This window comes from Thunnus albacares, chromosome 19 (assembly GCF_914725855.1).
Source record: "Thunnus albacares chromosome 19, fThuAlb1.1, whole genome shotgun sequence".
Classification (NCBI taxonomy): domain Eukaryota; kingdom Metazoa; phylum Chordata; class Actinopteri; order Scombriformes; family Scombridae; genus Thunnus; species Thunnus albacares.
In genome coordinates, this window is record NC_058124.1 from 15,798,228 (window position 1) to 15,822,337 (window position 24,110).

The 24,110-nt window shown below is 39.4% G+C and overlaps 1 protein-coding gene across 12 annotated transcripts in view; it reads left to right on the forward strand.

Annotated features, from left to right (window-relative positions):
• The window catches only part of ptk2aa (protein tyrosine kinase 2aa), a 68,983-nt gene that overhangs the window by 7,247 nt on the left and 37,626 nt on the right, over positions 1-24,110 (forward strand). For all 12 annotated transcript variants that reach the window (XM_044334889.1, XM_044334891.1, XM_044334890.1 and 9 more), the window contains exons 2-8: positions 10,545-10,571; positions 16,548-16,792; positions 18,114-18,283; positions 19,685-19,772; positions 19,992-20,071; positions 20,506-20,568; positions 23,383-23,437. In XM_044334889.1, the coding sequence (XP_044190824.1) occupies positions 16,592-16,792; positions 18,114-18,283; positions 19,685-19,772; positions 19,992-20,071; positions 20,506-20,568; positions 23,383-23,437 (657 nt within the window). In that variant the 5' untranslated portion in view covers positions 10,545-10,571; positions 16,548-16,591. The remainder of the gene's footprint in view (positions 1-10,544; positions 10,572-16,547; positions 16,793-18,113; positions 18,284-19,684; positions 19,773-19,991; positions 20,072-20,505; positions 20,569-23,382; positions 23,438-24,110) is intronic.

The window sequence follows — 24,110 nt, forward strand, 5'->3', positions numbered from 1 at the left end:
TGTGAAGGTCAGAAGGACGGTTACACAACAGCATCCCTAAAGCTGACTGGGACTGACAGTCAAAACAGACAAGGTAGACAGACAGGGCAGACATGTCCACACTGCTACTGTTAAATAAGCTTGAAGAGTCCCATACAAGAATCATGAGCCTCAACCAGAGAGTTTGAATATTAAAACTTTGACATTTTAGCACACAGTCTCACTCATAATGACATTACTTGTGTTGGGGGTGAGAATCAGTCATAATGTAACTTTGTATTTGTATTTTAGGGGGTGTTTAGAGACGTCATTATTGGTAGTACGTGTCTTGTTTCCAGGTTTTGAAAACTGGACATTAAACCCTTAACAAGTCGGGCAAAGCCAGGTACTTAACACTGAGAGCGAAACACAGAGAGAGAGGGATAATGAGAGACCGAGGCAGACATCAGTGTCTGCTTCACCAATCATATGACCTCATCTAGATTCATGCACAGCCACAGACACACTAACTCTATGTACCCACACACCCCCCACCCCCCAAAAAACACAAAAACTCACAGTCATAATAGATCAGAGGGAAACTCACAGAGAGAAATCACCAGCGAAACACCTGGATACGAGCCACGGGTATGACATCACACACATACTCACTGGCTGGTGTGCTGCCATAAACTAGAGTTGTTGCTGAGGTCAGATATGGGTGTAGTGCCACAGTGTCTTTGTATCAATATATGTGTCTGTGTGCGTGATTAGTCACCAGCAGGCGCTCTCCTTTAACAAAGGTTCATTGAAGAATAGTCTCGAGGCTGTCTGTCTGTCTTCCTCTCTCTGTTTTGCTTTTGTTAAAATGTTGTTTTTTTCTTCTATTTTTTAAAAAACATGTTTTTAATATAAATGTCTGCAATTTCAAACAGTAGAAAACCTGGCTTAGGCTGTTTTTTAGAGAGAGATGACATATAATGAATGAAATTTTCGCAGATTTTTCTTACTACCTGAAGTTGATTTGTTCACTAATGTACATATGTAACATATTTGTCAATATTTCAGATGTTCATGTGAAATATAGGACTTATTTTAACCCAACCAGGTAGATCCTGTAGCTAATATACTTCAGGAAAAAACCCTGCAGAGTTTTCATCCTACAGCATGCAAGGATGTTCTCCTACCACGACACACCAATAGAAAATGCAGTGCCACTAGAGGGCGATGTTAATACATCAACTCATCAAGCAGGGATGAGCTGATGGAGATAGAGAGTGAGATAGAGGGACAGGGCTCGAAATCCACCTTCTAAATGAGAGTCGGAGTATGGGCTGTGTGTGTGTGTGTGTGACATCTTGGCCTACTAATCCAGTGGCCCATTAATCTGCTTTACTCCTGAGCAACTCTTGTCTTGTCCATCTGCCTGTTTGCTTGTGTATGAGTGTGTGTGTGTTTGAGAGAGGGATTCTCTCTGCCATGGTTCATTCATAGACTTTGTGTCCAGTGTGACTAATGTGCTGTGACAGACTGAATGTAGTACCTAGAATCGGTGACAGCACACAGATTTCATGGCACTTTGAACACGTTTTGGGCTCCGTATCTGTAGGCACAAACAATGGAGAACTGCCACATATAGAAAAGTTGCAGCAACAACAGATTTCTGCCTTTGGGACAAGGATGTTTATGCTCTTAAATGCATTATGACTCTTCTGTGATCCCAGATAAAACTCACTGCTGGCAGGTGAGATTACATCTCTCACAAGCTCGATGCTTTATTTTGTTGTATTTTGCCAACCAACATTGTCCTCTATCTTTAAAAAAAAAAAAAAAGTTAAACATTTGATAAGGTCTTAAAGTTATGACAAGGAGGAGTTTTTAACTGGTTATGAAACAGTCCAAATTTAATACTGATGCCTCTATATGACCTACATCAGCAAACGAGAGCATCAGCGAGAAGATTGGTTATTTCTATATAGTTATTCATGCAGACTGAAAAAGACTATATTTACATTACATGTAGCATTGTAGCATGAGGGACTACAAAGATGTTATTAGGACGAGGGGAGGATATTCTCTTTGTTTCATAATGTTAAAAATAAAGCTAGACTTGTTGGCGGCTTCCCGACAAATTTTAAAAAAAGATGAGAGAAGGAGAGAGAGAGAGAGCAGCGGCGGTCAAGCGATCTAGACAGTGAGTAAATGGAGGGAGCAGCGGTAGCAAGAACAAAGGAGTGAATCTGAGAAATAAAACGTTATTTTCTGATTGTTTCACAGCAGTAACATTCTAAAGCACAAATAAACACACCCACACCTCCGCACACCTCTGTGAGAAGATGCCACTTTGCCGGATTTGGTGGGAATGACACCTTACATGTAACCGAGGTGTATAAATGGCACTAATCATCACCATCGACATTACAATTATTAATCTTACATAGCCACAAATAGATACATTACCTCATCACTATGCATCCTGCAACCAATCACCACATTTTTACGAAATGAGGTGGTGCTCATGGGAGTCTTTTGCCAGATATTGCTGATTGTGGCAAAAATTAGTGTTATTTCTCCATGTACTGTGTTGTCATTATGATTATTAGTCCTAATGACCTGAGGTACACAATTATTTTGCTACACATCTGGCACAAAATGAAATAAAACTATATCAACCCTACATTTAAAAAAAAAAGAAAAGAAAAAAAGATGATTGGTGAAGTGATGATACAAAAGGGTAACATGTGACCTCATTGGGTGATTGTCAAAGATAGCAGTCAGTATATCAAATACAAAAGAGTAGTGTCAGTTTTTTTTAACCATCAGTTAGGAATGCATATTGTGAGAAATGTTTTAATGCTAATACTACACCAGAGTTTCAGTACTACTATAAATTTTGTTGGACAGCGTTGAGTAGAGAACATTGCATTATGACTAATTGAGTAGCTCCTCAGGGGTGCGTCTCTGTCAGAGAGGCAGAATAGCCAAAGGCAACACACACACACACACACACACACACACACACACACACACACACACACACACACACACACACACACACACACACACACACACACACACAGTGTTTGAATAACCCATACTCCATCCTCCCTCCCTTGTTATGTCAGTTTCAGCTCTGTTTTTGCATCTACATTAGTTCCTCTTCACTTAGTTTTCTTTTCTCTGTATTGTTGCCTTTCTCTCTCTTTTTACTCCTCCTTTCCTCCCTCTTTCTCACTTCTTTTCTTGCAGTTGTTGCATCATCTCTCTCCACCTCTTCTCTTCTCTTGTCTTTCCCTCCTCACTTACTATCTCTCTCTCTCTCGCTCTCTCTCATTTACTCTCTCTGTGTCTTGTACATCTGGCTCCCTCCCTCCCTCCCTCCCTCCCTCTCCTGGGAGACAAAGACACCGCTCCTCCTCCTCCTCCTCCTCCTCCTTCCATCTCCCTCTTTCGTCTCCCTCCCCCCTTTCACGGTCGTAGGCTGTGTATTACTCCTCTCTCTCTCTCTCTCTCTCTCTCTCTCTCTCTCTCTCTCTCTCTCTCTCTCTCTCTCTCTCTCTCTCTCTCTCTCTCTCTCTCTCTCTCTCTCTCTCTCTCTCTGTCTCTCTCTCTCTCTCTCTCCCCCCCTTTACTCTACTCCCACTCATGCCGCTCTGTATCTGTGTGTCAGTGTAGTTGTAGTAGTAGAGGGAAGAGGAGGAGGAGGCTGAGTTGTAAGATTAAGCTGACATTAGACATCATTACAGAGTTAGCTGGCTAGTACAACACTAGCCCAAAGACCACAGAAGCCCGGGATTTTGGCTTTCCCAATTTAGCTGCCTGTCAGCTGTGGAGGATCACTCATTTCTCTTCTCTTCTCTTCTCTTCTCTTCTCTTCTCTTCTCTTCTCTTCTCTTCTCTTCTCTTCTCTTCTCTTCTCTTCTCTTCTCTTTGGGACTTTAAATGGAAGGACTTTACCATGGTAAGGGTTTTTATCATACAGTAGTATGTGTGTGTGTGTGGGTGGGTGCATGCGGGTGAACATATGTTATGTGCGCATGTATGTTTTATGCATGTGTAAAATTGTGTTTACTCTAAACAGTTGTGTTTGAGTTTGTGTGTGTGTAAAAATACTGTATGTATTGGGAAAGTTTAGTTGTGTTTTTAAATTAAAGAACAAATCTGTTATTACTGGTAGATAAAGTATACATTGAAATATATTGTTGATTGTTTGTTGTAGTATTTTGTTGTTGAAATGCAGTTTCGAGGTATTTATAACTGTGATGATGATGATTGTGATGTGGAGGAGGAGGAAGAAGAATGTGGCAAAAGTGCACAATACACAAACCTGCATGCACATGACCACAGTTGCATTCAATTGGAACTAGAGCTGAAATGATAAGTCATTTAATTGATTAGTCGATTGACAGTTTTGATAATTGATTAATTTTGACAATTTTGTCGCTTTTCTCTTTTAAATATAATTGCAAATGAAATAATTTGGGGTTTTGGACTGTTGGTCAACAAAAACAAATCATTTGAAGATGTCAGCTTGACTTTTTATAAACCAAATGATTAATCGTTACCAATTGAAATAATCGTTAGTTGCAGACCTACAGTACCATCTACCATCCTTATGATGAAGGAGTGTGTAGTTATGCGTGTGTAGCTAGTATGTTAAAAAAGCAGATGTAAGTGTGTCTGTATGTAGGAGGCTTCAACGTAAAGTGTGCATGTGCAGTGATGGTGATTAGTGCTGCCTGTGTGTGTGTGGGGGGGGGGAGGCGTTTGTGCGAGGGAGAGATCATATGTGTGTCAAATTAGTGGGTTGTGTTTGAATACAAGTGTTCATCCTTTTGTAGAGTATTTCCCATGTGGCTCTGCGTGTAGGTGTTAGTGTGTATTTTTGTGTACATTTGTGTGTGGGTGTGTGTGTGTGTGTGTGTGTGTGTGTGTGTGTAAATGTAGGCATGAAGTAACAATCCCCCCTGCGGCATTTTGTTTCTAGGTTAGATCATCTATATTTCAGTGTGTTAATATTTTGATCTTGGTTCATTATTGATGGAAATTTGTTAAACACGAAGCATACAGTAGCTAGCAGTCTCCCTCCTTCTCACACACACACACACACACACACACACAGAGTGTTTGATCATGTGCTTGCCAGTAGGATGGTTATAAAAAGGAATAAAGGGTAATAGTTCATTTTTAAGCTCAGGTCAAATAACAAAATCACAAATTTGTCCAAGAGTACTGTACAATCTGCCCGTCAGTGCTCTAATCTGATGAGAAAAAATGAATAAAATAAAAATAAATGCACTAAACCTCCCATATGAAGGATCAGAACTGGATGTTTTGTTGCCATTTTTAGCATAGTTAAATATACATGTTACGATGCATTAGCATGGTCCAACGCTACTCAACTAAATTCTACGATCTAGCAGAACGTAAACCTGAGAGCAGTGATGATTCGCATTCATTGGCCAATCAGAACTGAGTATTCATTTTTAGTGAGGCTGAACGATTTAAAAAAAATATCTAATTGCAATTATTTTGACTGATATTCCATTTGCGATATTAGAGGGAATGATCATTTTTACATCATTATTCTCATTTTTATTGAAAAAACATATTAAAATGATTAGGGTGTGATTTTTGCAGGGATCTGTACCAAACAAAAATGTTTTTTTAAGTCTGCAGTAGGTCGTATTGCGCTTTCAATAAAATTCCGACGCTAATTTTTAGCCGCGCAAACCAGCTTCCTTATGTTTGCTCTCATTCAGAATCTAAGAGGCATTAGCTCGCCTTTAGATTTCAATATTTCATGTTGCATTTGATTTCCTTCTTCTACAAAAAATCATTTTTTCAGTGGATAAGCAAGTGTAAATATATGCCTTTTCCTCAACTGGGACTGGACTTTAATTGGTTTATTGGTTTATTTTGCATATTCTAAAAAAACAAGAGACTGATATCATTTAAAAAAAAAATCAACTCAGAGCTTTAGTTATCTCACCAGTTCACCCGTCCCAAATCTGTTGTGTTGAATTATACATAGTGTATCTGGTACGACTGTGATACATAAACGTGCGTGCCGCTCCAGTAAACCAGTTAGCTTTATCACTGCACCTGAACTATACACACTCGGGTGAATGTGTGTGTGTCACAGTGTGTGCGCTTTTGCAGATAAATGTGTATGAGCAGTCATGCGTTTACGTGACCTTATTATGTTGCATGCGTGTAGGACTTATCTAGACTTATGCATCATCTGCGCGCGCGCGCACGTGTGTGTGTGTCGGCAGTGCATTTTATTTGATGTCGGTGTGACAGGTTTTGAATAATTGCACAATGTTTATCTGAATGTGAATAATGACAGGAGAAAAAGCACATGTGATTCTGTTTGAATACATTATCTTTGCAGCCATATCTACACAGAACTCAGCAGACCACAGCGGTATTATTTATCTTTTCCACTCTAAATTGAGTCATGAAAAACACTGACTTGCCCTGGGTTGTATAAAATTATATGTCAAGGCTGAAACTTTGCTTAAAACCTTCGCCAACAAATATATAATTTAAAGTACAAACACACCACTGTGCATTTGTTTTGTGTGTGTGACTGGCAGGTGTGATTGGTGCCTCAGGCGTTATGTTGTTGCATCGTGAGACTGCACGCTCCAGTAACACCCCTTTGTCCATAGGGTCAAAGACACACACACACACACACACATACATCAGCGTGTGCCAGCTCAGCTTGAAGGTTAACCATTACACACAGAGCAACGAGGCAGAACAGCTGACTGCTCTCCTCAGGTTAATTCATTCAATTCCTGCAGGAGAACTGTTATATATATATATATATAAATATGTTTTTTTTGTGGGAAAGAGAACATCTGTCTCTATTCCTTGCTTCAGCCTTTCTATTCTACATAAACATGTGTATTCAGAGCACCACAAACTGAATCTGAGCCTGGTGCAAAGTTCTTGGACACAAACATACAAATGCAATGAAAGCTGCTACTTAGAAATAGAGGAAAAATATCAAGTCGTGATTTTAAAACACACATTTTGCTTTAATAACAGTCATTTCATTTGAGAATTTGTTCTTCAACTGAGCAACATACCTTTTAATGTTTTAATATTGTCAAATTCATGCTTTTTAACCCCTCAGATTGTGACGGTTTTGTGTTTCATTTGTGTCTGTTTAAAGCACACCACTATCCTTAGCAAAGAAATACCCTTTGACTTCCCTTAAACTATGATTTCCAGAAAACTACAGATCAAAGACTAGTATTTAAGACATCACTGCAGAGCAGACTGTCTCTTGATTGTTCCATCTAATTACCCATACCAAAAAACCTGTGGTTAAGTCACAATTATACACAGCTTGCAGACATTGAGACTTTCAACAGTGTTTTTTGTTGTGTCTGTGTTTAGATTTATTTGTCTGTAAAGGTGAGTTTGTTGGCAATTTACAGTCCTTTCTATTTTTGTGTTTTAGTGTGTGCAGTAATAACAGCTGAGTAAGAGCACCCACATACTCATCTTTCATTCTCATTCTGTCCTTGATAGAGAAACAGCAATATATGCCAAACAAAAAGGGCCAACAAGTATTCAACAAATACAGAAGTATATAAATCTGAATGTTAAACTTTCAGAATTGTGATAAACACACGTCTCCACATTTGTTTATCAGTAGTTTTCTTTGTCTTCTTCAGTGAGCAGAGATGTAATTCTGAGGGCAACTGTTTGTGTTTTGGCGCAAGACTTTGTGCAGCAGGATTTGTGCTGCTTGAACTCCCCTTTTCATTTTACTTGTACTCCACTGTGTGCGTATGTCACAATCACAGTAGGAAAACAGCTGGTGTTAGTGAGAGGATATTGTGCCATGGATTTATCTTCAGATTCAGAATGTGGACTTTTACAAGATGTCGTCAATTTTACAACAAATACTAAATAATTGTAGGGATAGGCAATAACATTTTTGTATAAATCTGTAAAATGAATCATTGCTCCTCTCCTCTGTGTGTCTGTGTGGATCTTGAGGACAGCTTGAGGAGCAGGTGTTTTGGGCTGCCTGCCAGTCTAGTGGCAAGTGTGTTCACACTCTAGAGAGACCGAGGGCCCCCTTTTTAAAATATGTGCAGTGGAGGCTGTTAAACAGGCTGATCTGTAATTAGCACCATGCTGGGACTCCTGCAGAATATTTCATTGAGAAAATTCATATAGTGAACTATAGTTTGTGGTGTTCCTAATGATTTATATCAATAAATTGTATGTTATGAATCACAAAATGTCAGTTAAAAAGAGCCAAAAGCTGAATTAAATAAGCATGGAGGCTGACAATATGTGTAAAATGTGTTCTAACCAGTCATTTAATGAAGTTTGACTGCCTTTTTCCGGCTCTTCAGGTGCTGTCTCATCTTGTTTCTCAGACTTGAAAGGTCACCTATGGAGTTTAGACCACCGCAGTGCCAGCAGGGCTGCAGATCTCAGGCTGCACAGCACTTCACTTACACTGGGAAAGACAAACAGGCAGAGTGAAGCTATCATAGCATCTACAGGACAGATGGTGTCTGTAGGTTTCAGATCTATCTAGATGTAATTATAGACACTTTGAGGCAGATTCTAAATCATAAAACAGCCCAGATCAGTTTACTGTGATCCGGTTTAGGCACTTAGGATATAGATATAGTTCAACCATTTATTATAATGTTCGTCTTTTCCTTACTTATGGAAGGGATGATACACGAGGAAATGAGATTAACTTTGTGTTCCTGTAAATTCATGGATCAGTAAACTGGTGTTGTGCAAAGTTGTGCATGTTGTGTTAAAACTGCAAATACTGTAAAATGTTACTGGAGATTGTCAGTGCTTATCTTAACGGTGTCATATTTGCACCTCCTTCCTGCTGCCACTACCACGCACACACCTACACACTGCTCCTGGTTTCATATTACAAAGGGCTTGTAGATAATCCACACACATGAGTCACCTTGTTGGCATTTCCTTTTGCTGGGTTTTTTTCTTCTTAGCATTACATCATCTTCACTGATGACCCCTGCTGTGATTTCACCCCGTGTATGTGTGTGTGTTTGTGTGCATGAATGTATATGTGTGTACATCAGGGTGTCTATAGCACTTAGGTACTTATCCTCCTGACCTCTGCCTACACACAGCTATATCACTGCTCTAACTGGGTGTCAAGTACCCAGAAGGCTTCTACTGGGCTTCCTGTGGGAGTTTGGGAGCTGTATCAGTGTAATGTACCTAGCTGCTCAATAATACGGCAGCCGCTTTTTCTACCAACGTACAATCAAATGAGCATTTTGTGCAGTATTTAGCATGGAAATATTGAACTTTGTGTCCAAATATATATCTTTTTACATGGCCTGTGCAATACACCTGGTATACAAAGTTTTTCTATCCAAAAAAAAAAAGTGTAAAAAATGCAAAATGCTCAGTTTGAGAAACATTTTAACGGCAAGTCCCTTAAAGCCCCCACTAACCACAATGAATCATGTCAGAGCTGCCTGTCCTACAAAATAAAGAATAAAAATAGTAAAGCAAATTGACAAAGTTGGATTTATGGTTCTCCAAAGATACACAAAAACATCTGCGCAGGTTTATGCAGAGAAGACCGTTATGAGTATAACAGTATGTTGCAGAGAAGCCAATGCACACACCTACGAAATCAAAACAGCTCCTCATGCTGACCTGCACGTCAAGCAAGCTGATCAACTCCTGTTGGAAGGGGGGGTTCAAAACAGGGAATAAAAAAACATGTAAACCCAACATGTTGAATTCAACATTCTTATACATATAAAGGAAACAGCCTACGTGCAGCCAAATGAGCATGTTCTAGCCATAACTAAGGATGCAGCTAACCATTATTTTCATTATTATTTGTCTATAAAATGTCAGAAAACAGTTATTATTTCTTAAAACCCAACTGATGTCTTCAAATATCTCGTTTTGTCAAATGAAATGTCAAAAATAGATACTCAGTTTACACAAAAGTTCCAAATCCTCACATTTGAGAAGCTTCAACCAGCAAATATTTGGCATTTTTCCTTTTTAAAAGAAATTACTAAAACGTTTATTCGATTATCAAAATAGTTGCTGATTAATTTTCTGTCAATCAATTAATAGACTAATCATTGCAGCACTAGCCTTTAACACTGGATATTATACGGTTGTGTTCAAAAGTGTAAAGGCATGCAAAATCTAAAACCATTACATCACATATCATCTCGTAGTTAACCTTTTTAAATAAAGTTAACAGGGTAGATGAAGCTGAAGTCCAGCGTCCTCATCTCACAGCTGCAAGGCCTGAACACATCAAGAATAGCTGTTCTTTGGCATTTCTCCCCCTTTTAATTAGCTCTTTTAAACTAGCTTGGTTTGGGTAAATCACGTAACAATGAGATATAGATTTTTCTCAATCAATATCCTGTAGCTTTTTCATCAGGATATTGATCTATTTTGAAATATACCCAATGAACAGTTAATTTTAAATCACCTGCTGTGGAACTGATCTGATGATTTCTTTATGCAGTGGCTCATAATTTAACAAGTAAATTAACTCATTTTTTCCGTTTGTCTTTCAGATATTTCCAGGATTGCCTACTACACAGGTGAGTAGCTGGACCCTCATGTTGTTTTGCACACAGCTGCTACAGCACTGATGATTTAATGATCATACAGCTGCTTCATTCACTCACACACAGTTGGTAGCAGCGGCTCAAGCAGCGTCAGGTGACCCCCAGGGGTCCCTAATGGAGAACAGACGAGGAATAGTTTCATTTCAGTATTATTTTAACACTTATATTCAATTCAGCTTGATTTATATAGTGCCGAACCACAACAGAAGTTATCTCAGGGCACTTTTCACATAGAGGTAAATGCACCGTGAACAACTGTCACAATTATGAGTTTATTAATTTGGGTTTATTTATGGTTAATTATTATGCCTGGTGGGGATCATGCGTTTGGTCGTGTGTGTGTGTGTTCATGTGTGCATCTACTAATCTCACATACTACTGGACCCATCAGCCTAACATTTTTTGTGCAAGTTTATGACTTGCACCAAGGACCTCTCGTGGTTGCTCTGATTCACAATTTTTGAAAAACCTATTTTATACCACCATTGACGTCTCTGTTTTATACCGCCACTGAGTGATGACCCCTCATTCCTCTTAACCAGCCAGCAGGGGCTGCAAATGATCAACAACAGCTTCAGTTTGGAATCTTTTCTCCACTAGGGAAAACCAATCATGCCTTGTTGCCATGTTAGATCAATCGGTGCCAAATTTCGGTACCTTGGGAACGGATTGTGTTGTGAATTCAAATAAATAATAAGATTCCTTATGAGCCTATTGTAACACTTAGCAAAAGGCATTTCCGGCAATCAGCTAGGCTAAAAACAAAGCTTACCTAGTCTATTGCAGACGACATTTTGGCCTTGATCGTGGCTCAACAACTGACATATATATAAAAGTTTGATCTAATCTTGAACAGGAACATCTGCAGATTAATTCCAGTTATGATCCACAAAAGTTAGGCATGATACAAGATGAATAAATCCCCGTTTTTGTTGTCTGCTCTTTACTGAATGCACTTTTGTGTGTGTGTGATTCTGTTGACAGCCTGAGCTAATAAGCACCATACACTAATGATGTGTTGATATGTGAGTCATGTTTTAGATTTCATAAGACATCTAAACAAGAGAGAAAACAGAGAGTGGGGACTATTTACGTGTGCGTGAGCGTGTTTTGGTCTCATTAGTGGAGACAGCAGTGAGTCAGAGACTGAACATCGCTCTAGATAAAGTGTGTGACTAATTGTAATCTTCACACTGTAGATAACAGAGACAAAATATGTTTCTTTCAAGACAGCTTAAAGTCCCAGCAGCAGGGGAGCATGTTTACATGTTGTAGCATCATCACACCATGAAAGTAGACCTCACTGCCCAGTCATAACTAATTAATTAAGTTACCACTGTGCTACCTTGTTAACAGCTATGGCACCTTTTTTTTTGTTTTGTTGTATAACGCAGGGAATCTTGTAATGCTATTTAGAATTTGGCCATCCACAACTACAGTGACATGTTTTAAATGCTGTTTATTCACTTCAAGTATCAGCCAGAGTAATTTATTCATCTGACATTTTCCACCTTGTCATTTCTCTCCGGAGTATTATTTAACAGTATTTGTTGCCAGCAGTAAAGGACGTAAGGAAATAAAAGTGGAATTGGTAATACAGAAGCCCAATTTGGGAGTGTGTTTCAGTGATAATTACTGTTTTTTTTTATGCTTTATTTGATCATATGTTTAGATTCACTTGTTTAATTGTGTTTTCTGGTTGTGTCTTCAAGAGTTTTAGTTTTTCTAAGTTTATATTTACTCAAGAGACTTTCTTTTAAATGCCAGAGAACATGCAGAACTAAAACCCAAATTTTGAGATGATGTTAAATTATGTCTACTGTCAATTACTTAAGAAGGCTTGACACTAAAATAAAATGTGTTTTAACAACAATGGAACTTAATTACAACCTAAATACAGTATTACACACTAAGGGAAGGAGCTGTACTTGACATAGTCTGTAATAAATGAGTTATGACTAAATATCAACACATTTTCATCACTGCATTTAGTTCTGACAGGGGGGTAATAAGGTGAAGAGTAATGTAGATTACAAGCAGGGAAAACATTTTGCATTTTTAATGTGAAAAATGTTTGTAATTCAAATTGCCTTTTGTATTTTAACTTCAAGGCTTAGATGTGAACACACTGATAGCTCACTGATAAAACATGCACGGATACATCAAAGTAGCTGTTACAGTTCAGAGGATTATCTGCACCTTTCAGTATTTATTTGCATTTAGTAGGTTATAGGTGTTGCATTTCCCTCCCCTGTTAAAATAATGATGTTTATAAGCACAAATCAAGATAGAGAGAGGGACAGAGACTTTGGCTCAGTCCCAAAAGAGCTCTTCTCATTCATGGCAACATCCGGCCCTCTGACAAAAGGCTTTCAATAGTCCACACACGCACATACATACACACACATACACACACACACACACACACACACACACACACACATTACTAAAACCCCCCTGCTTCCACCAGATTCTTGTAACAATGGCCAGTGCCTGAGATGGAGCACAAATTATAGGAAACGCATACACGTGCGACACACACACACACACACACACACACACACACACATTAAACAGTGTTCATTAAGCTTGTCTTATGCGTAAGGCAGCATTAAAGATTCAAGTTTCTGTGCATTGGCTTTGTGAATCATCTTACGTGTGCAGTAACTCCTTGAAGTCTGTTCAGCTCTTCAGTTGAGGACGTCTCCAGCCATATAAATGTCCATTTGATTAATGGAGGCTGGCATCTGGTTAGTAGTTACACTGAGAGCAATAGGTGCCACTTGCTCGTAGGATATCGAAGGCACGCTGCCTTGGAGACAAGCCTTTGTGAGAGATAGCAGTGAAGATAGCATGAACTCAAAGAACAGGTTGAGCGAAAGTGCATTATGAAGTGTGATTGAAACCTCGGCGTTTGGAAGTGGAGTGATCGGGATATTGCTTGCAGCTGCTAGTTTACATGCCAGGCACAGCTAGGGCAATGGCTGCTCGTCTCTTTCTCTTCTGCCTTTGGGAGAATATTTTCCATTTGATTTATTTATTTTAATATATTCTGTTAGAAAAGAAAGACCAATCTGATTTGTCCTGTCTGGGGTTTGGACCAGAAGCAGAATCCAGTGTAGGTCCTGTAGGGGATGTTGACAGCTTGCCTCAGAGGTTTGATCATGCCTGTTATCAAACAGTGGGTTTTGGGAGGAGTGTGTGTACAGTGGGAGATGATGCAGATCTAGTTTTATACTTCTGATCAGTAATAGATAACTATTTCTGTCCTGGTTTTATTTTTACATTTCTGTCTGTTTTTTGTTGTATCTTCAGCGAATAAAATAGTTATCTGCTCAATATTAAGTTCTTTGAGTTAATTAAAAGGATTTTTCTCTTTTTTTCTGTTATTAGTCCAGCATAGGGGCTGTTCTGAGGTCAGCTTCATAAACACAAGTGGGAGGGGCTTTTCAATGAACACAAGAGACCAGCGAGATTAGCATATTAATAGTTTCTGGCTCCTCCTGCTCCTCTAGCAGCCTCTCTCGTTCCCCACTCAACTTTCAGTTGCTCTGCTCTGTCCTCCTTTTCCTCTCATTCATCCCGAAACAATCGCTGCCTTTCCCAGTGTCTCTGCACTTCTCTGCCTCTCTCTTCCTCTCTGTCTCTGTTGCTTTTGTTTGTCTGGCGCACTCTTTCTCCTCACTTTCTGTTTCCCAGAGAAGAAGATAAATTTCTGTTTATTTCCCACTGAGAACAGTAATTGTCTCTCCGTCTGTGTGACCACTAACCGAGTGAATGTGCATTTGATCAACATTATAGAAGTTGGATTTGGCTGTGAAACTTTTGTTGGAGGAGCAGTCTTCTCACCATCACGGGGACTACACTGAGGGGAAATAACCCGAACCCTCTCCTAAGCGATGGCCGCTTGACACTTCCACGGCAACTGTGTAACTATGGAGTGCAGGCATGGGGCAGAAATCGGCCGATAAACAAACAGTGTGTTGTTATCAAGAGAGGCGTCGCTGAGGAATAAAAGAGAAGTGGACGAGGAGTTTGTGGATGAAAGTGACTTTACATCTCTGGGGATATTCCAGGAAAAGATTCAAAAGACTCAACAGAGTAGACTCTTTAAAGGAAGAATTTTTAACAGGATATGCCTGTTTTCCAGATCGATCAAAGCTGAAAATTATGTATCCTCTCCTCCTGCTGTTGAAGTGTTTTCTGTAGCATCTTCAGACTCTCTACAAAGACCAGAAAAATTGACCTTTTTGAGGATTTCTGCTGTTATCCTTCTGGAAGAAACTGTTGGCAAACCAAGCTGTTGACAAAAGTCGGAGACTTCTGCCTCGGAGACTGTCTGTGTGTGTGTGTGTGTGTTTGTGTTTGTGTGTGTGTGTGTGTGTATTATTATTTGAGTTTCCTCGCAGTTGTGTCAGGGTCTTAGTGTGTGTTTATTTATGTAACATCTGCACACAAGAAGTGTGTTGCATGTGTTGTCTGTGTGATGCGTGGTTGTGAAGCCACAAGCTGCCTGTCTGTCGTCGGCACAGACAGACACAGGCAGGGACAGACATGTGTTTCCATGGCGACAAGTGGCTGCAGCCCCTTCCCCATGTGTTGGGACAGAGGTATGAATGAAATCTCTTTTAACACACATTCACTGGAACAAACATAATTAGAATGAAGCCCCTCTGCAGTGTGACATCTGACTCCATGGGAACTGACTTAGTGTACCGCCAAGGCTACCGGTGCTCTGCAAAAGTGTGTGTGTGTGTGTGTGTGGGTGTGTGACAGAGAGACAGGTTGGGGTGCTGAAAGCCAGTGGAGTGATTTGTCGACATAAAAGTCATTACCATTTGAAATTGGCAAAGTAACTTTGGAGCACATTTTTGTCTTTGCTGTAATATATCCTTCAACAACTTTACAGTCTTTCCTCCGAGTTAAGTGTGTGTGTTTACACGTGTGTGTGTGTGTTTGTGTTTGTGTATCCGCTCTCTCTGTCAGTCTCTCAGGTGTAATTACCTGCTAGAGCATATCAATTTTCCTTTAATGGAGGAGAGAGGGGAGAAAAACAGGAAGTAGAGGAAGGAGAAAAAGAGAGTCAGCGAGATATCTCGATATCTTTCTCCACACAGTGTCAGGATCACATCTGTACACGCACATGCCACACACAACCCTAGAAGAGGTGGTTGCCATGAAATTCCAGGAAGTGTGTCAATGTCAGGGCTTCGACAGGAAAAATGGCTACCCAAGGTGCATTGTCTTCTTTCTGTTCTAGATTTGGGTGCTTACACATCGAGCCTTGACCTGGACTGCACGTCACTCTTTTTATTTCTCTCTCCGGTGTCTCATTGTTCAGTGTTTGTCATCTCGCTGCAGTATTACGTGACGTCAAGAGCTGCTGTACAGTGTTTATTTCGAGTAGGACAGGATTCACGTCCACAACATCACAAGTGCTTCGAACTGTAACTGACAGCAGAGCGGAGAAGAAAACATGTAGCATCAGTCAGTTATACAGTCTACTACATAGTATTTCACTCATTTTTTAAGTAAATATGCCAAACCTATCTCAAGCTTCTGATATGTGAGGATTTACTGCTTTTCTTTGTCATATATGACAGAGAATTCTATATTTTTGGCTTCTGGACTGCTGATTGTGCTTTAAGAAATAATGATGAGCATTTTTTTTTTCAGTTTTTTCACATTTCACTAGAGCTGCAACAACTAGTCGATCAATTGATTAGTTGCCAACTATTAAATTAATCACCAACTATTTTGATAATCTTTTTGAGTCATTTTTTTAAAGCAGAAAATGTCTAAATTCTCTGATTCCAACTTCTTAAATGTGAATATTTCCTGGTTTCTTTAGTCTTCTTTAGTTCAAAAGTTTCCTTTAATCTCCTCTTATTCAGTACTTTATTCTCTCTCATTTCACCAACTTCTGCTTTTCTCTTCCCTTCTCCACAGAATATGACAGACACCTAGCAGCGGCAGTGTCAGCAGGGAAAACCATGGCGACGCCCTACCTGGACCCAAACCTGAATCATGCCCTTCTGGGAGGTGCCAAGTCACGGCTGAGCGCAGGGGGGTCAGACCGAACCATGGCCGGCTCCATGGACAGGGTTCTGAAAGTCTTCCATCACTTTGAGACCAACACTGAAAACAGCTGCTGGTCCTCCAATATCAGATACGGAGATGCAACCGATGTCAGGGTAAGAGGAGACACACAAACTGATTTTGTCCCTTCAAGGCGAAAAAACACAAGGGAAGGCATCTCTTTGAATGAAATTGATAGTCTTGAAGGATAAGGCTGGTGTTCTATATTTTTTTGATTGTCAGCAAATCCCATGAAAAGTGTGGCGAGTATAGTACAGCAGTACGTTAATGTACGTGGGATCAACTGAAAATAAACTACAGCACTGAATGAACATGTGATCTAGTGCAACATTGTTATCTGAAAGCTATTGCAAACATTTCTGTGTTTGCAATAACTTTCAGATAACAATGGAGGTCTGCGGGACAGAGGAATAAGATATATCACGCTTTGGCTTCATAGACAATACTTAGTTGGATCTATTGATTGTAGGTTTTATTATTTTAATAATCTATATATGTTTAAGAAATATATAGAATACTACCAGCCTTACTCTATTGAAACTGTATAACCTTCACAGTGGCAATATTTAGTGCAGAGTGATTGCACTGGATTTCATGCCCCCCAGCAGTAGTTTTTAAAGGTGGATTTTTGTTGTTTGTCCTCAGCTCAAGGTCCTGGCTGTCTGTTCTGATAAAGGACACTCGGCACAATGAGAATATTTTGCTAGCAGATACATCTAACCCCAGGGCACGCCCTCTGTGTGTGTATCAGTATAGGTTTACTTAGCAGTATGCTTTGACGTCCACTACTCCCATGATGCAGAAACGACTTTGCACTGCTCAAACTTTAGTGGTCATACAAGATGCGCCACTACAAATCTCTCTCCTCTCCTCTCCTGTCCTCTCCTCTCACTCCTTCAGTATCTAGGTCAGACCCCCTAGCGTTTTACAAGGGAACACACATGGTTCTGTGAGCATTATTGTGCGTGTGTGTATGATGTCTGTCAACTTGTTTGGGTGGGAACGTCATGTTCAATTGCTTGAAGTCACCTACACACATACACAGACGTAGACTGATGTTATTGTTGACCTGATGCAAAATTCCAGACATAAACATTAGCACAGTTGGCAGACTGACTGATTTATAGACTGGATAAATGTTTTGTCCACTGGATATGTTTTATTTAAAAGATGACCACATTGATAGAAATATGTTGACCCTCCACAGATAAAAGGGGAAAGGCATTGTAATTTAGCTTAGTTTAGTCTGATACACCTGTGCCAATACTATTAGCGTTCAGTTTCATCACTGCTTTAAACTGTGTCTAATTGTTTAGATGTTTAGAATCTAAACATCTAAGCCTAAAAGCCATATATGCCTAAAACTTTTGCACAGTTCTGTATATAAAAATATAATCATTTACTCTTTGTCTCTAGGGAATCATCCAGAAGATTCTAGACATCCACAAAGTGCGCTGGACGTCATGTTTCGGCCTTCGTCTCAGCAACAGCCAATCCAGAGACCAACTGCACTGGCTTCATCCAGATATGGGTGTTTCCCACGTCAGAGAGAAATATGAACAGACACGACCAAGTGAGGAGTGGAGGTGAGAGAACACAAAGTCTGTCTGTACACCAAGGTCTTGAACACGAGGCTGTTTGATCACTTAGATCTGTAGTCACTGCGACATATCATGCGGCATAATAAGTATTATGTCAGTCAAAATTTGCATTTTTTGTTACAGCGCTGTTGTTTTGTAACTATTTGATTGGCTCACAGGCAGAGTTGGTGTTATACAGCCAGCAGGGGAAGACAAAAAAGGATATTACTGAGGTGCAGTGGTAAATAAGAGTAACAAAATGCGTTTACTCAAGTTCTGTACTAAAAGTATTTGTACTTTACATCAGTATTATCATATGATGTTACTTTATACTCTGCTACATTTCAGGGGGAAATATTGTACTTAACTACATTTATTAGACAGCTATTTTAGACAGATTTTACATACAAAACATACAATAAGATTGTAATACACAATGAGTTTTTATAGATTAAACAGTGTAAAGTAGTTGAATTAGCTTCACCTGGACCAGCTACAGCAGTGAAATACAACAAGCAACAGTCTTAACAATTTAATAATATAATATATAATAGCTTACTTTTACATTGATCCTTTAAGTACATTTAACTGATAATACTTTAAGTAAGACTTTGAATGAATTACTTTCTGATTTGTAATGAGGTATATTTACATTGTGGTATTAGTACTTTTACTTAAGTAATGGATCTAAATACTTTCACCACAACTGCTCTGGTGCACAAATGTTACGATTTAAGAGACAACGTGTTGTTAAAGTTCACATCAAGTGTGTGCAGGTCCTTGAGGAAAACGCATTCAAGGAAAACTGTGAGGTTGCACTTCATTAGCAGTTTCTTAGACATTTGTAAATTAAGACAAAGTTGCTGTTTTCCTGAACAACAAGCTTCAGCAGTCTTCTCTATTGTTTACCAAAGCAACAGAAGTGATTTATTGGAAACGCTGTCATGCCAAACAGTGTGACCCGTCTGTCGTGTGTTGTTTGGAGGCCTTGTGTGTGGTGCACTGTGGTTGTATTGGTTTGGCAGTTTGGATGTTAATGCACTGGTGTATAGTACCTTTATTGTGGTTGTCGTGGTGCTAATACTATTATATGGTTAGGACCTTTTGCACTATGGACATAAAGAGAGAGAGAACCAGATGCCTGCTTTGTCTGACTAAGTCAACAACTCTCTCAATGCCTGTCTGTGTCTCTTCTACTCATCTTATTTACATTCTTGCATATATATTTTTTTCTTCACCTCCTTATGTCTCTGCCTCTCTACCACCCTCCTTCAATTCTCTCTTCTCCTTCTATTTACCATCATCGCCTTCATGTTTTTTGTTTGTTTTCTTGATGTTTTAATCTTGTGCCTCAGCCTGTAGGTAATTTTTTTTTGCCACTTCTCTTTTACTTCCTCTCCTCTGTAGGTATGAATTAAGGATCCGATATCTCCCAAAGGGCTTTGTGCAGCAGTTTACAGAAGACAAACCTACACTCAGTTACTTCTACCACCAGGTAAACACACACACACACACACACACACACACACACACACACACGAACATATGAACATATGTCATTTCTGTGATCAGTGAGACATATGGCACTGCTAGAAGACTGTGTGTGTTTGCCTCTCAGTAATCTAGGTCAGTAGGGCTGTGTGTGTATTTGTGTGTTAGATAAATGGCCTGACATTAGTTGTTTATAAACATATTTTGGTGGTGTGTCTTCCAGGTGAAGAACGATTACATGACAGAGATCGGGGAGCAGGTTGAGCAAGACGTAGCTCTTAAACTGGGCTGTCTAGAAATCAGGTAAGACATGCTCACAGCACTGACTTCCAGTTCAGTACTTTTGTTTACAATGCAGTGTCGATATCTATTTCCTTTTTACGTAACTTCTTGTGTCATTATGAAACATTGCGAAGTCTGTATTTTAGCTATATTCTAGTCTAAACCACCAAATAGAGAGACAGTTTGAGTTGCTTTTTGAGAACTTGAGTTGTTTTGGTGTCAAACAATCTGTTTGCCCCTCAGCTACACTGATAACCCAACATTTGTCGATATTCATTATTCAGAGCAACACTCTAAAAAATGTCATCTTTAATTTCATTGCGGTGTGTCTTTTGTGCTGTGTGAGAAGAATTTTAAAACCTGAAACATTTTGACAAAGATTTTAATGTGGGTGTGACCGCAGTGAGTGGTGCTGACCTTCTTATCTCTCCTCGTCTCGCTGGTTTAAATTCCAGGAGGTTCTTCAAAGAGATGAGAGGCAACGCCCTTGACAAGAAATCCAACTATGAACTACTGGAGTAAGTATTTTTCTTCATGAGCAATGAGGACCCTCACTTCCAGCTGGCAAACTTTCTGGCACAACATCCCCTCTTCATTTCCTCTAACTGGAAATATGCTTCGTAACCCAGCAGATATGCCAGAAACACAATACCTAAAATCCTCACTCAGGTTTCTGAACAGGATGCAAAAACAAATCTGAAAAGTTTGGATAGTTGAAACAAATATTTCAGGTAATTGTGTGGAAATTGTACAAGAGTTTCGAATCTTTGAAAATATATACAGTAGTTAGTTGTAGTCTAACTGTGATTTGACATGTTGTTACTGGCGTGAAGAAAAATCTTTCACACAGTTTAACTATCTGTATTCACACACATGATTACTTATGTTTAATACCCATTATTTTAGTTCATTGAGCCCTATTGTAGCTCTCTGGTTTGCTTCATGTGTTGATCCACTATCAGCACTCTGGTAGATGGATGTCAATGGAGAACACGAACAAACTGCGGCCTTAACGAGGCTTGGCTTTAACCCGGTCTGATTCTAATGAGCTGCCCTATTCCAATGAAGTCTTTCTTTCAGTCTGTCAGCCTAACAAGCTCTCCAATTAACTGAGAAGAATGCCTACTGTCTTCCTATCTCTGCTCTCCGCGCATATCCCTTTGTCTGGCTTCTTCATCCTCTCAATCTCTTCTCTGTCTTTTGCTCTTCACCGTGCTCCCATCCTCTATTTCTGTCTGCTTTCATCCCATGTTCTTCATCTCTTTGTTTTTTGTCTCCGTTTCTCCCTCGCCGCCTCTCTCTGTCGATTGGTGGGGGGGAGAGAGATGTTGTGTCATGCATATTTTAAACCAAGGAGAGAGCGAGAGGGAAAGTGCTGTTAAGGCTCAGAGACACCAAGCTGTAGTTGGCCATTATCGATGGCCACTGACCATTTTGAATTGGCCTTGGTAAAATTCTAGCAGTTCATCTTCATCAGTGATTTCACCCATTTAATCTGTCCCTGTTTTTCACCTCCGCTTCTTCCAGAAGCAAAAGACCAGAAGGTTACGCTTTATTTAACGAGTCTGTAGTTTCTGAGTAATTCCCTAATCATTTTACAAGAAGTTTCCTGAAAAAACAAGCTATATTCTGTACCAATTATGGGAAAAAATATGAATGCCCTTAAAAGCAGTATTTCAACTTTCTGGGAAATTCACTTATTCAAACACCAATAACTTTCTGATGTCTTGTGGTCACAGTGGGGGTTTTTTTTTTTTGGTCATTGTGAGCTTGCCAGACAACCAGCGGAGACTTGAGGAAGTTTCTACTCCCGGCCCCTTGTTAAATCACAACCTTTTGTTTTTACACCACAGTTATTTCTACAGATTAAACAAACACAAACGTGTTAATCATTGAGCGTTTTCATTAGTGAACATTAGAGGTGCTGGTCTGTGGATTTCGTTATCTTTGTTTTAGGCTAGCTGTTTCCCTCTGTTTCTAGTCTGTGTGCTCAGCTAAGCTAAACGGCTGTTCTCTGTAGCTTAATATTTAATGGGCAGATATGAAAGTTGTATCGATCCTCTCATCTAACTCTCCGTCAATAAGTAAGTAAACTTATTTCCCCAAAGAAAAAAGCTCATTTTAAACCCAAGTAACCCATTCACTATTCATTCGATATATGTCTAATTATACAACATATAATTCGTAATTTCAACTTTCTGTACGTTCACCTGACCTTCATGAACTGACTAAAAGACTGTTTTGGTTAGACTAGCAATTCATTGGAAGCAGTTCAGTGAAAAAGTGATTTAACACTGTCCATTTTCTCTATAATTATTACCAAATTATGTAGCTCTTTCTAGGCAACCTCTTGAACATTTTAAGGAAATTGTTTTAAAATCAAAGGGAAAAAACCATTACCAATCAGAACATTGCAAAACAAAACTTTCCATTGCCAGCTGCAATTTTTTTTTATCAAACATATTCTCATTTTGTTTAACAGGCATATAACAAGTAACAAATGGTACGCTAGTTTTTTGTTTTGTTTTTTGCATTTCGACACTGTTGTTTGGTTTCCCGGAACAAACGACTGACTAGCTAATTCCCGTTACACAGCCACAGAACATGTGTGCATGTCGGTGATCAGCTGTGTGTAGTTTGGCTGCAGGTCTTGTGGTCTGTGAGCTAATGCAAAGCGTTTAATCAGTGTGCCCATGGTTTAGTGCCTCATCTGTGAGTTTTTGTGCTCGTCGTTCACTGTTTGACAGACTGGACAGATCTGACTTTGAGAACGGTTGTTAGGATGACATGCAGCACGTTTAAAGTTAGAAAAAAAAACCCAAAATTATGATCATAAAGAAGTGAGGGAGAAATGATCATCTCTTCCCTCACTCTATCTTCACTCTTCCTCTCCTCCTCTATTTGTACTTGTCTTTTCTCCAGAGGAGTTTGAGTCATTAGCTAGCTTCCTGTTTTAGCTCTTCACATCTTTCTTTGTGTCTGTGGTCTCCCTCTTTGTACTCCTCCATGCCTCTCACTCTCTCTATCTTTTTCTGCTCTCTCTGTTTTCCTTCATCCCCATGTCCTAGGAAAAGATGAGTAGTGCTCTGTAGTCAGCACTTAGTCATACTGTAGCTCTCTGGTTCTGTTTTCTGTTTCTTTTCTTCAGTTTTACCGTCTGCCTAAATGTTTCTGTCTGTAGCTGTTGGTAATTTCTCAGTAAGGGAAAAAATAATCTGCTGCAATCAGATAAAGGCAAAAAAAATGCTTGTCAATTAACATTCCTCAGTGTAATTACAGCATAATAAACATTCTGCTCTCTTCCTCCTATTTTTTTCTGTCTCTCTTTGCAGGAAAGATGTTGGTTTGAGGCGTTTTTTCCCAAAAGACCTGTTGGATTCAGTCAAGGTGAGAATGATGAGTTATAAAATACACAAGATAGTGTGTGTAGTGTTGCTAAAAACAGACTTTGTGGAAGAAATGCTGCACAGCTCTGGTGTCTTGGCAGGTTGAGTTAGTGTTCAGTTGTCACTCAGCAGCTGCTGTCATAGTGCCCCAGCTTCCCCCAGAAGTGTTACTCAGTTACCAAAAGAAAACCAAAGAGTGTCATTTTTGAGCCAAATTTTTCAATGTGTTACTTGATTTGTTGTCAGACTCAGTCTGGCCTGGCTGACGAAGTGTGAAGCAGTCCAAGACTCTTCCAAGATTGAAATTTAATCCTGGCCAACTAAGCGAGGAAATTCAGCTGAACAGAGACAAGTAAGAGACAGAATAGGAAAATGACACATACTTCATACGTGAAAAGATGAGTGTAGTTCCAACAGTCTCTGTTCTGTTTGTTAGACTCCTGATAAGTTGTTATACAATTCCCTTTGAGGGAAACAATTACATATAAAATTATGTAAAACAGCATACATTAATTCTGCTAGTGTATAGTTGCATGTTAACGGAGGCTCAAACAAATGTCCTCCTCAATGTATCACCATAACGATGTCACTTCAAAACTCGTGATAGTAAACTGAAGCTTCTGTAGATGGTTTATGTTGGTGGTGAATGGGGGAAAATGCAAAATATACACAGT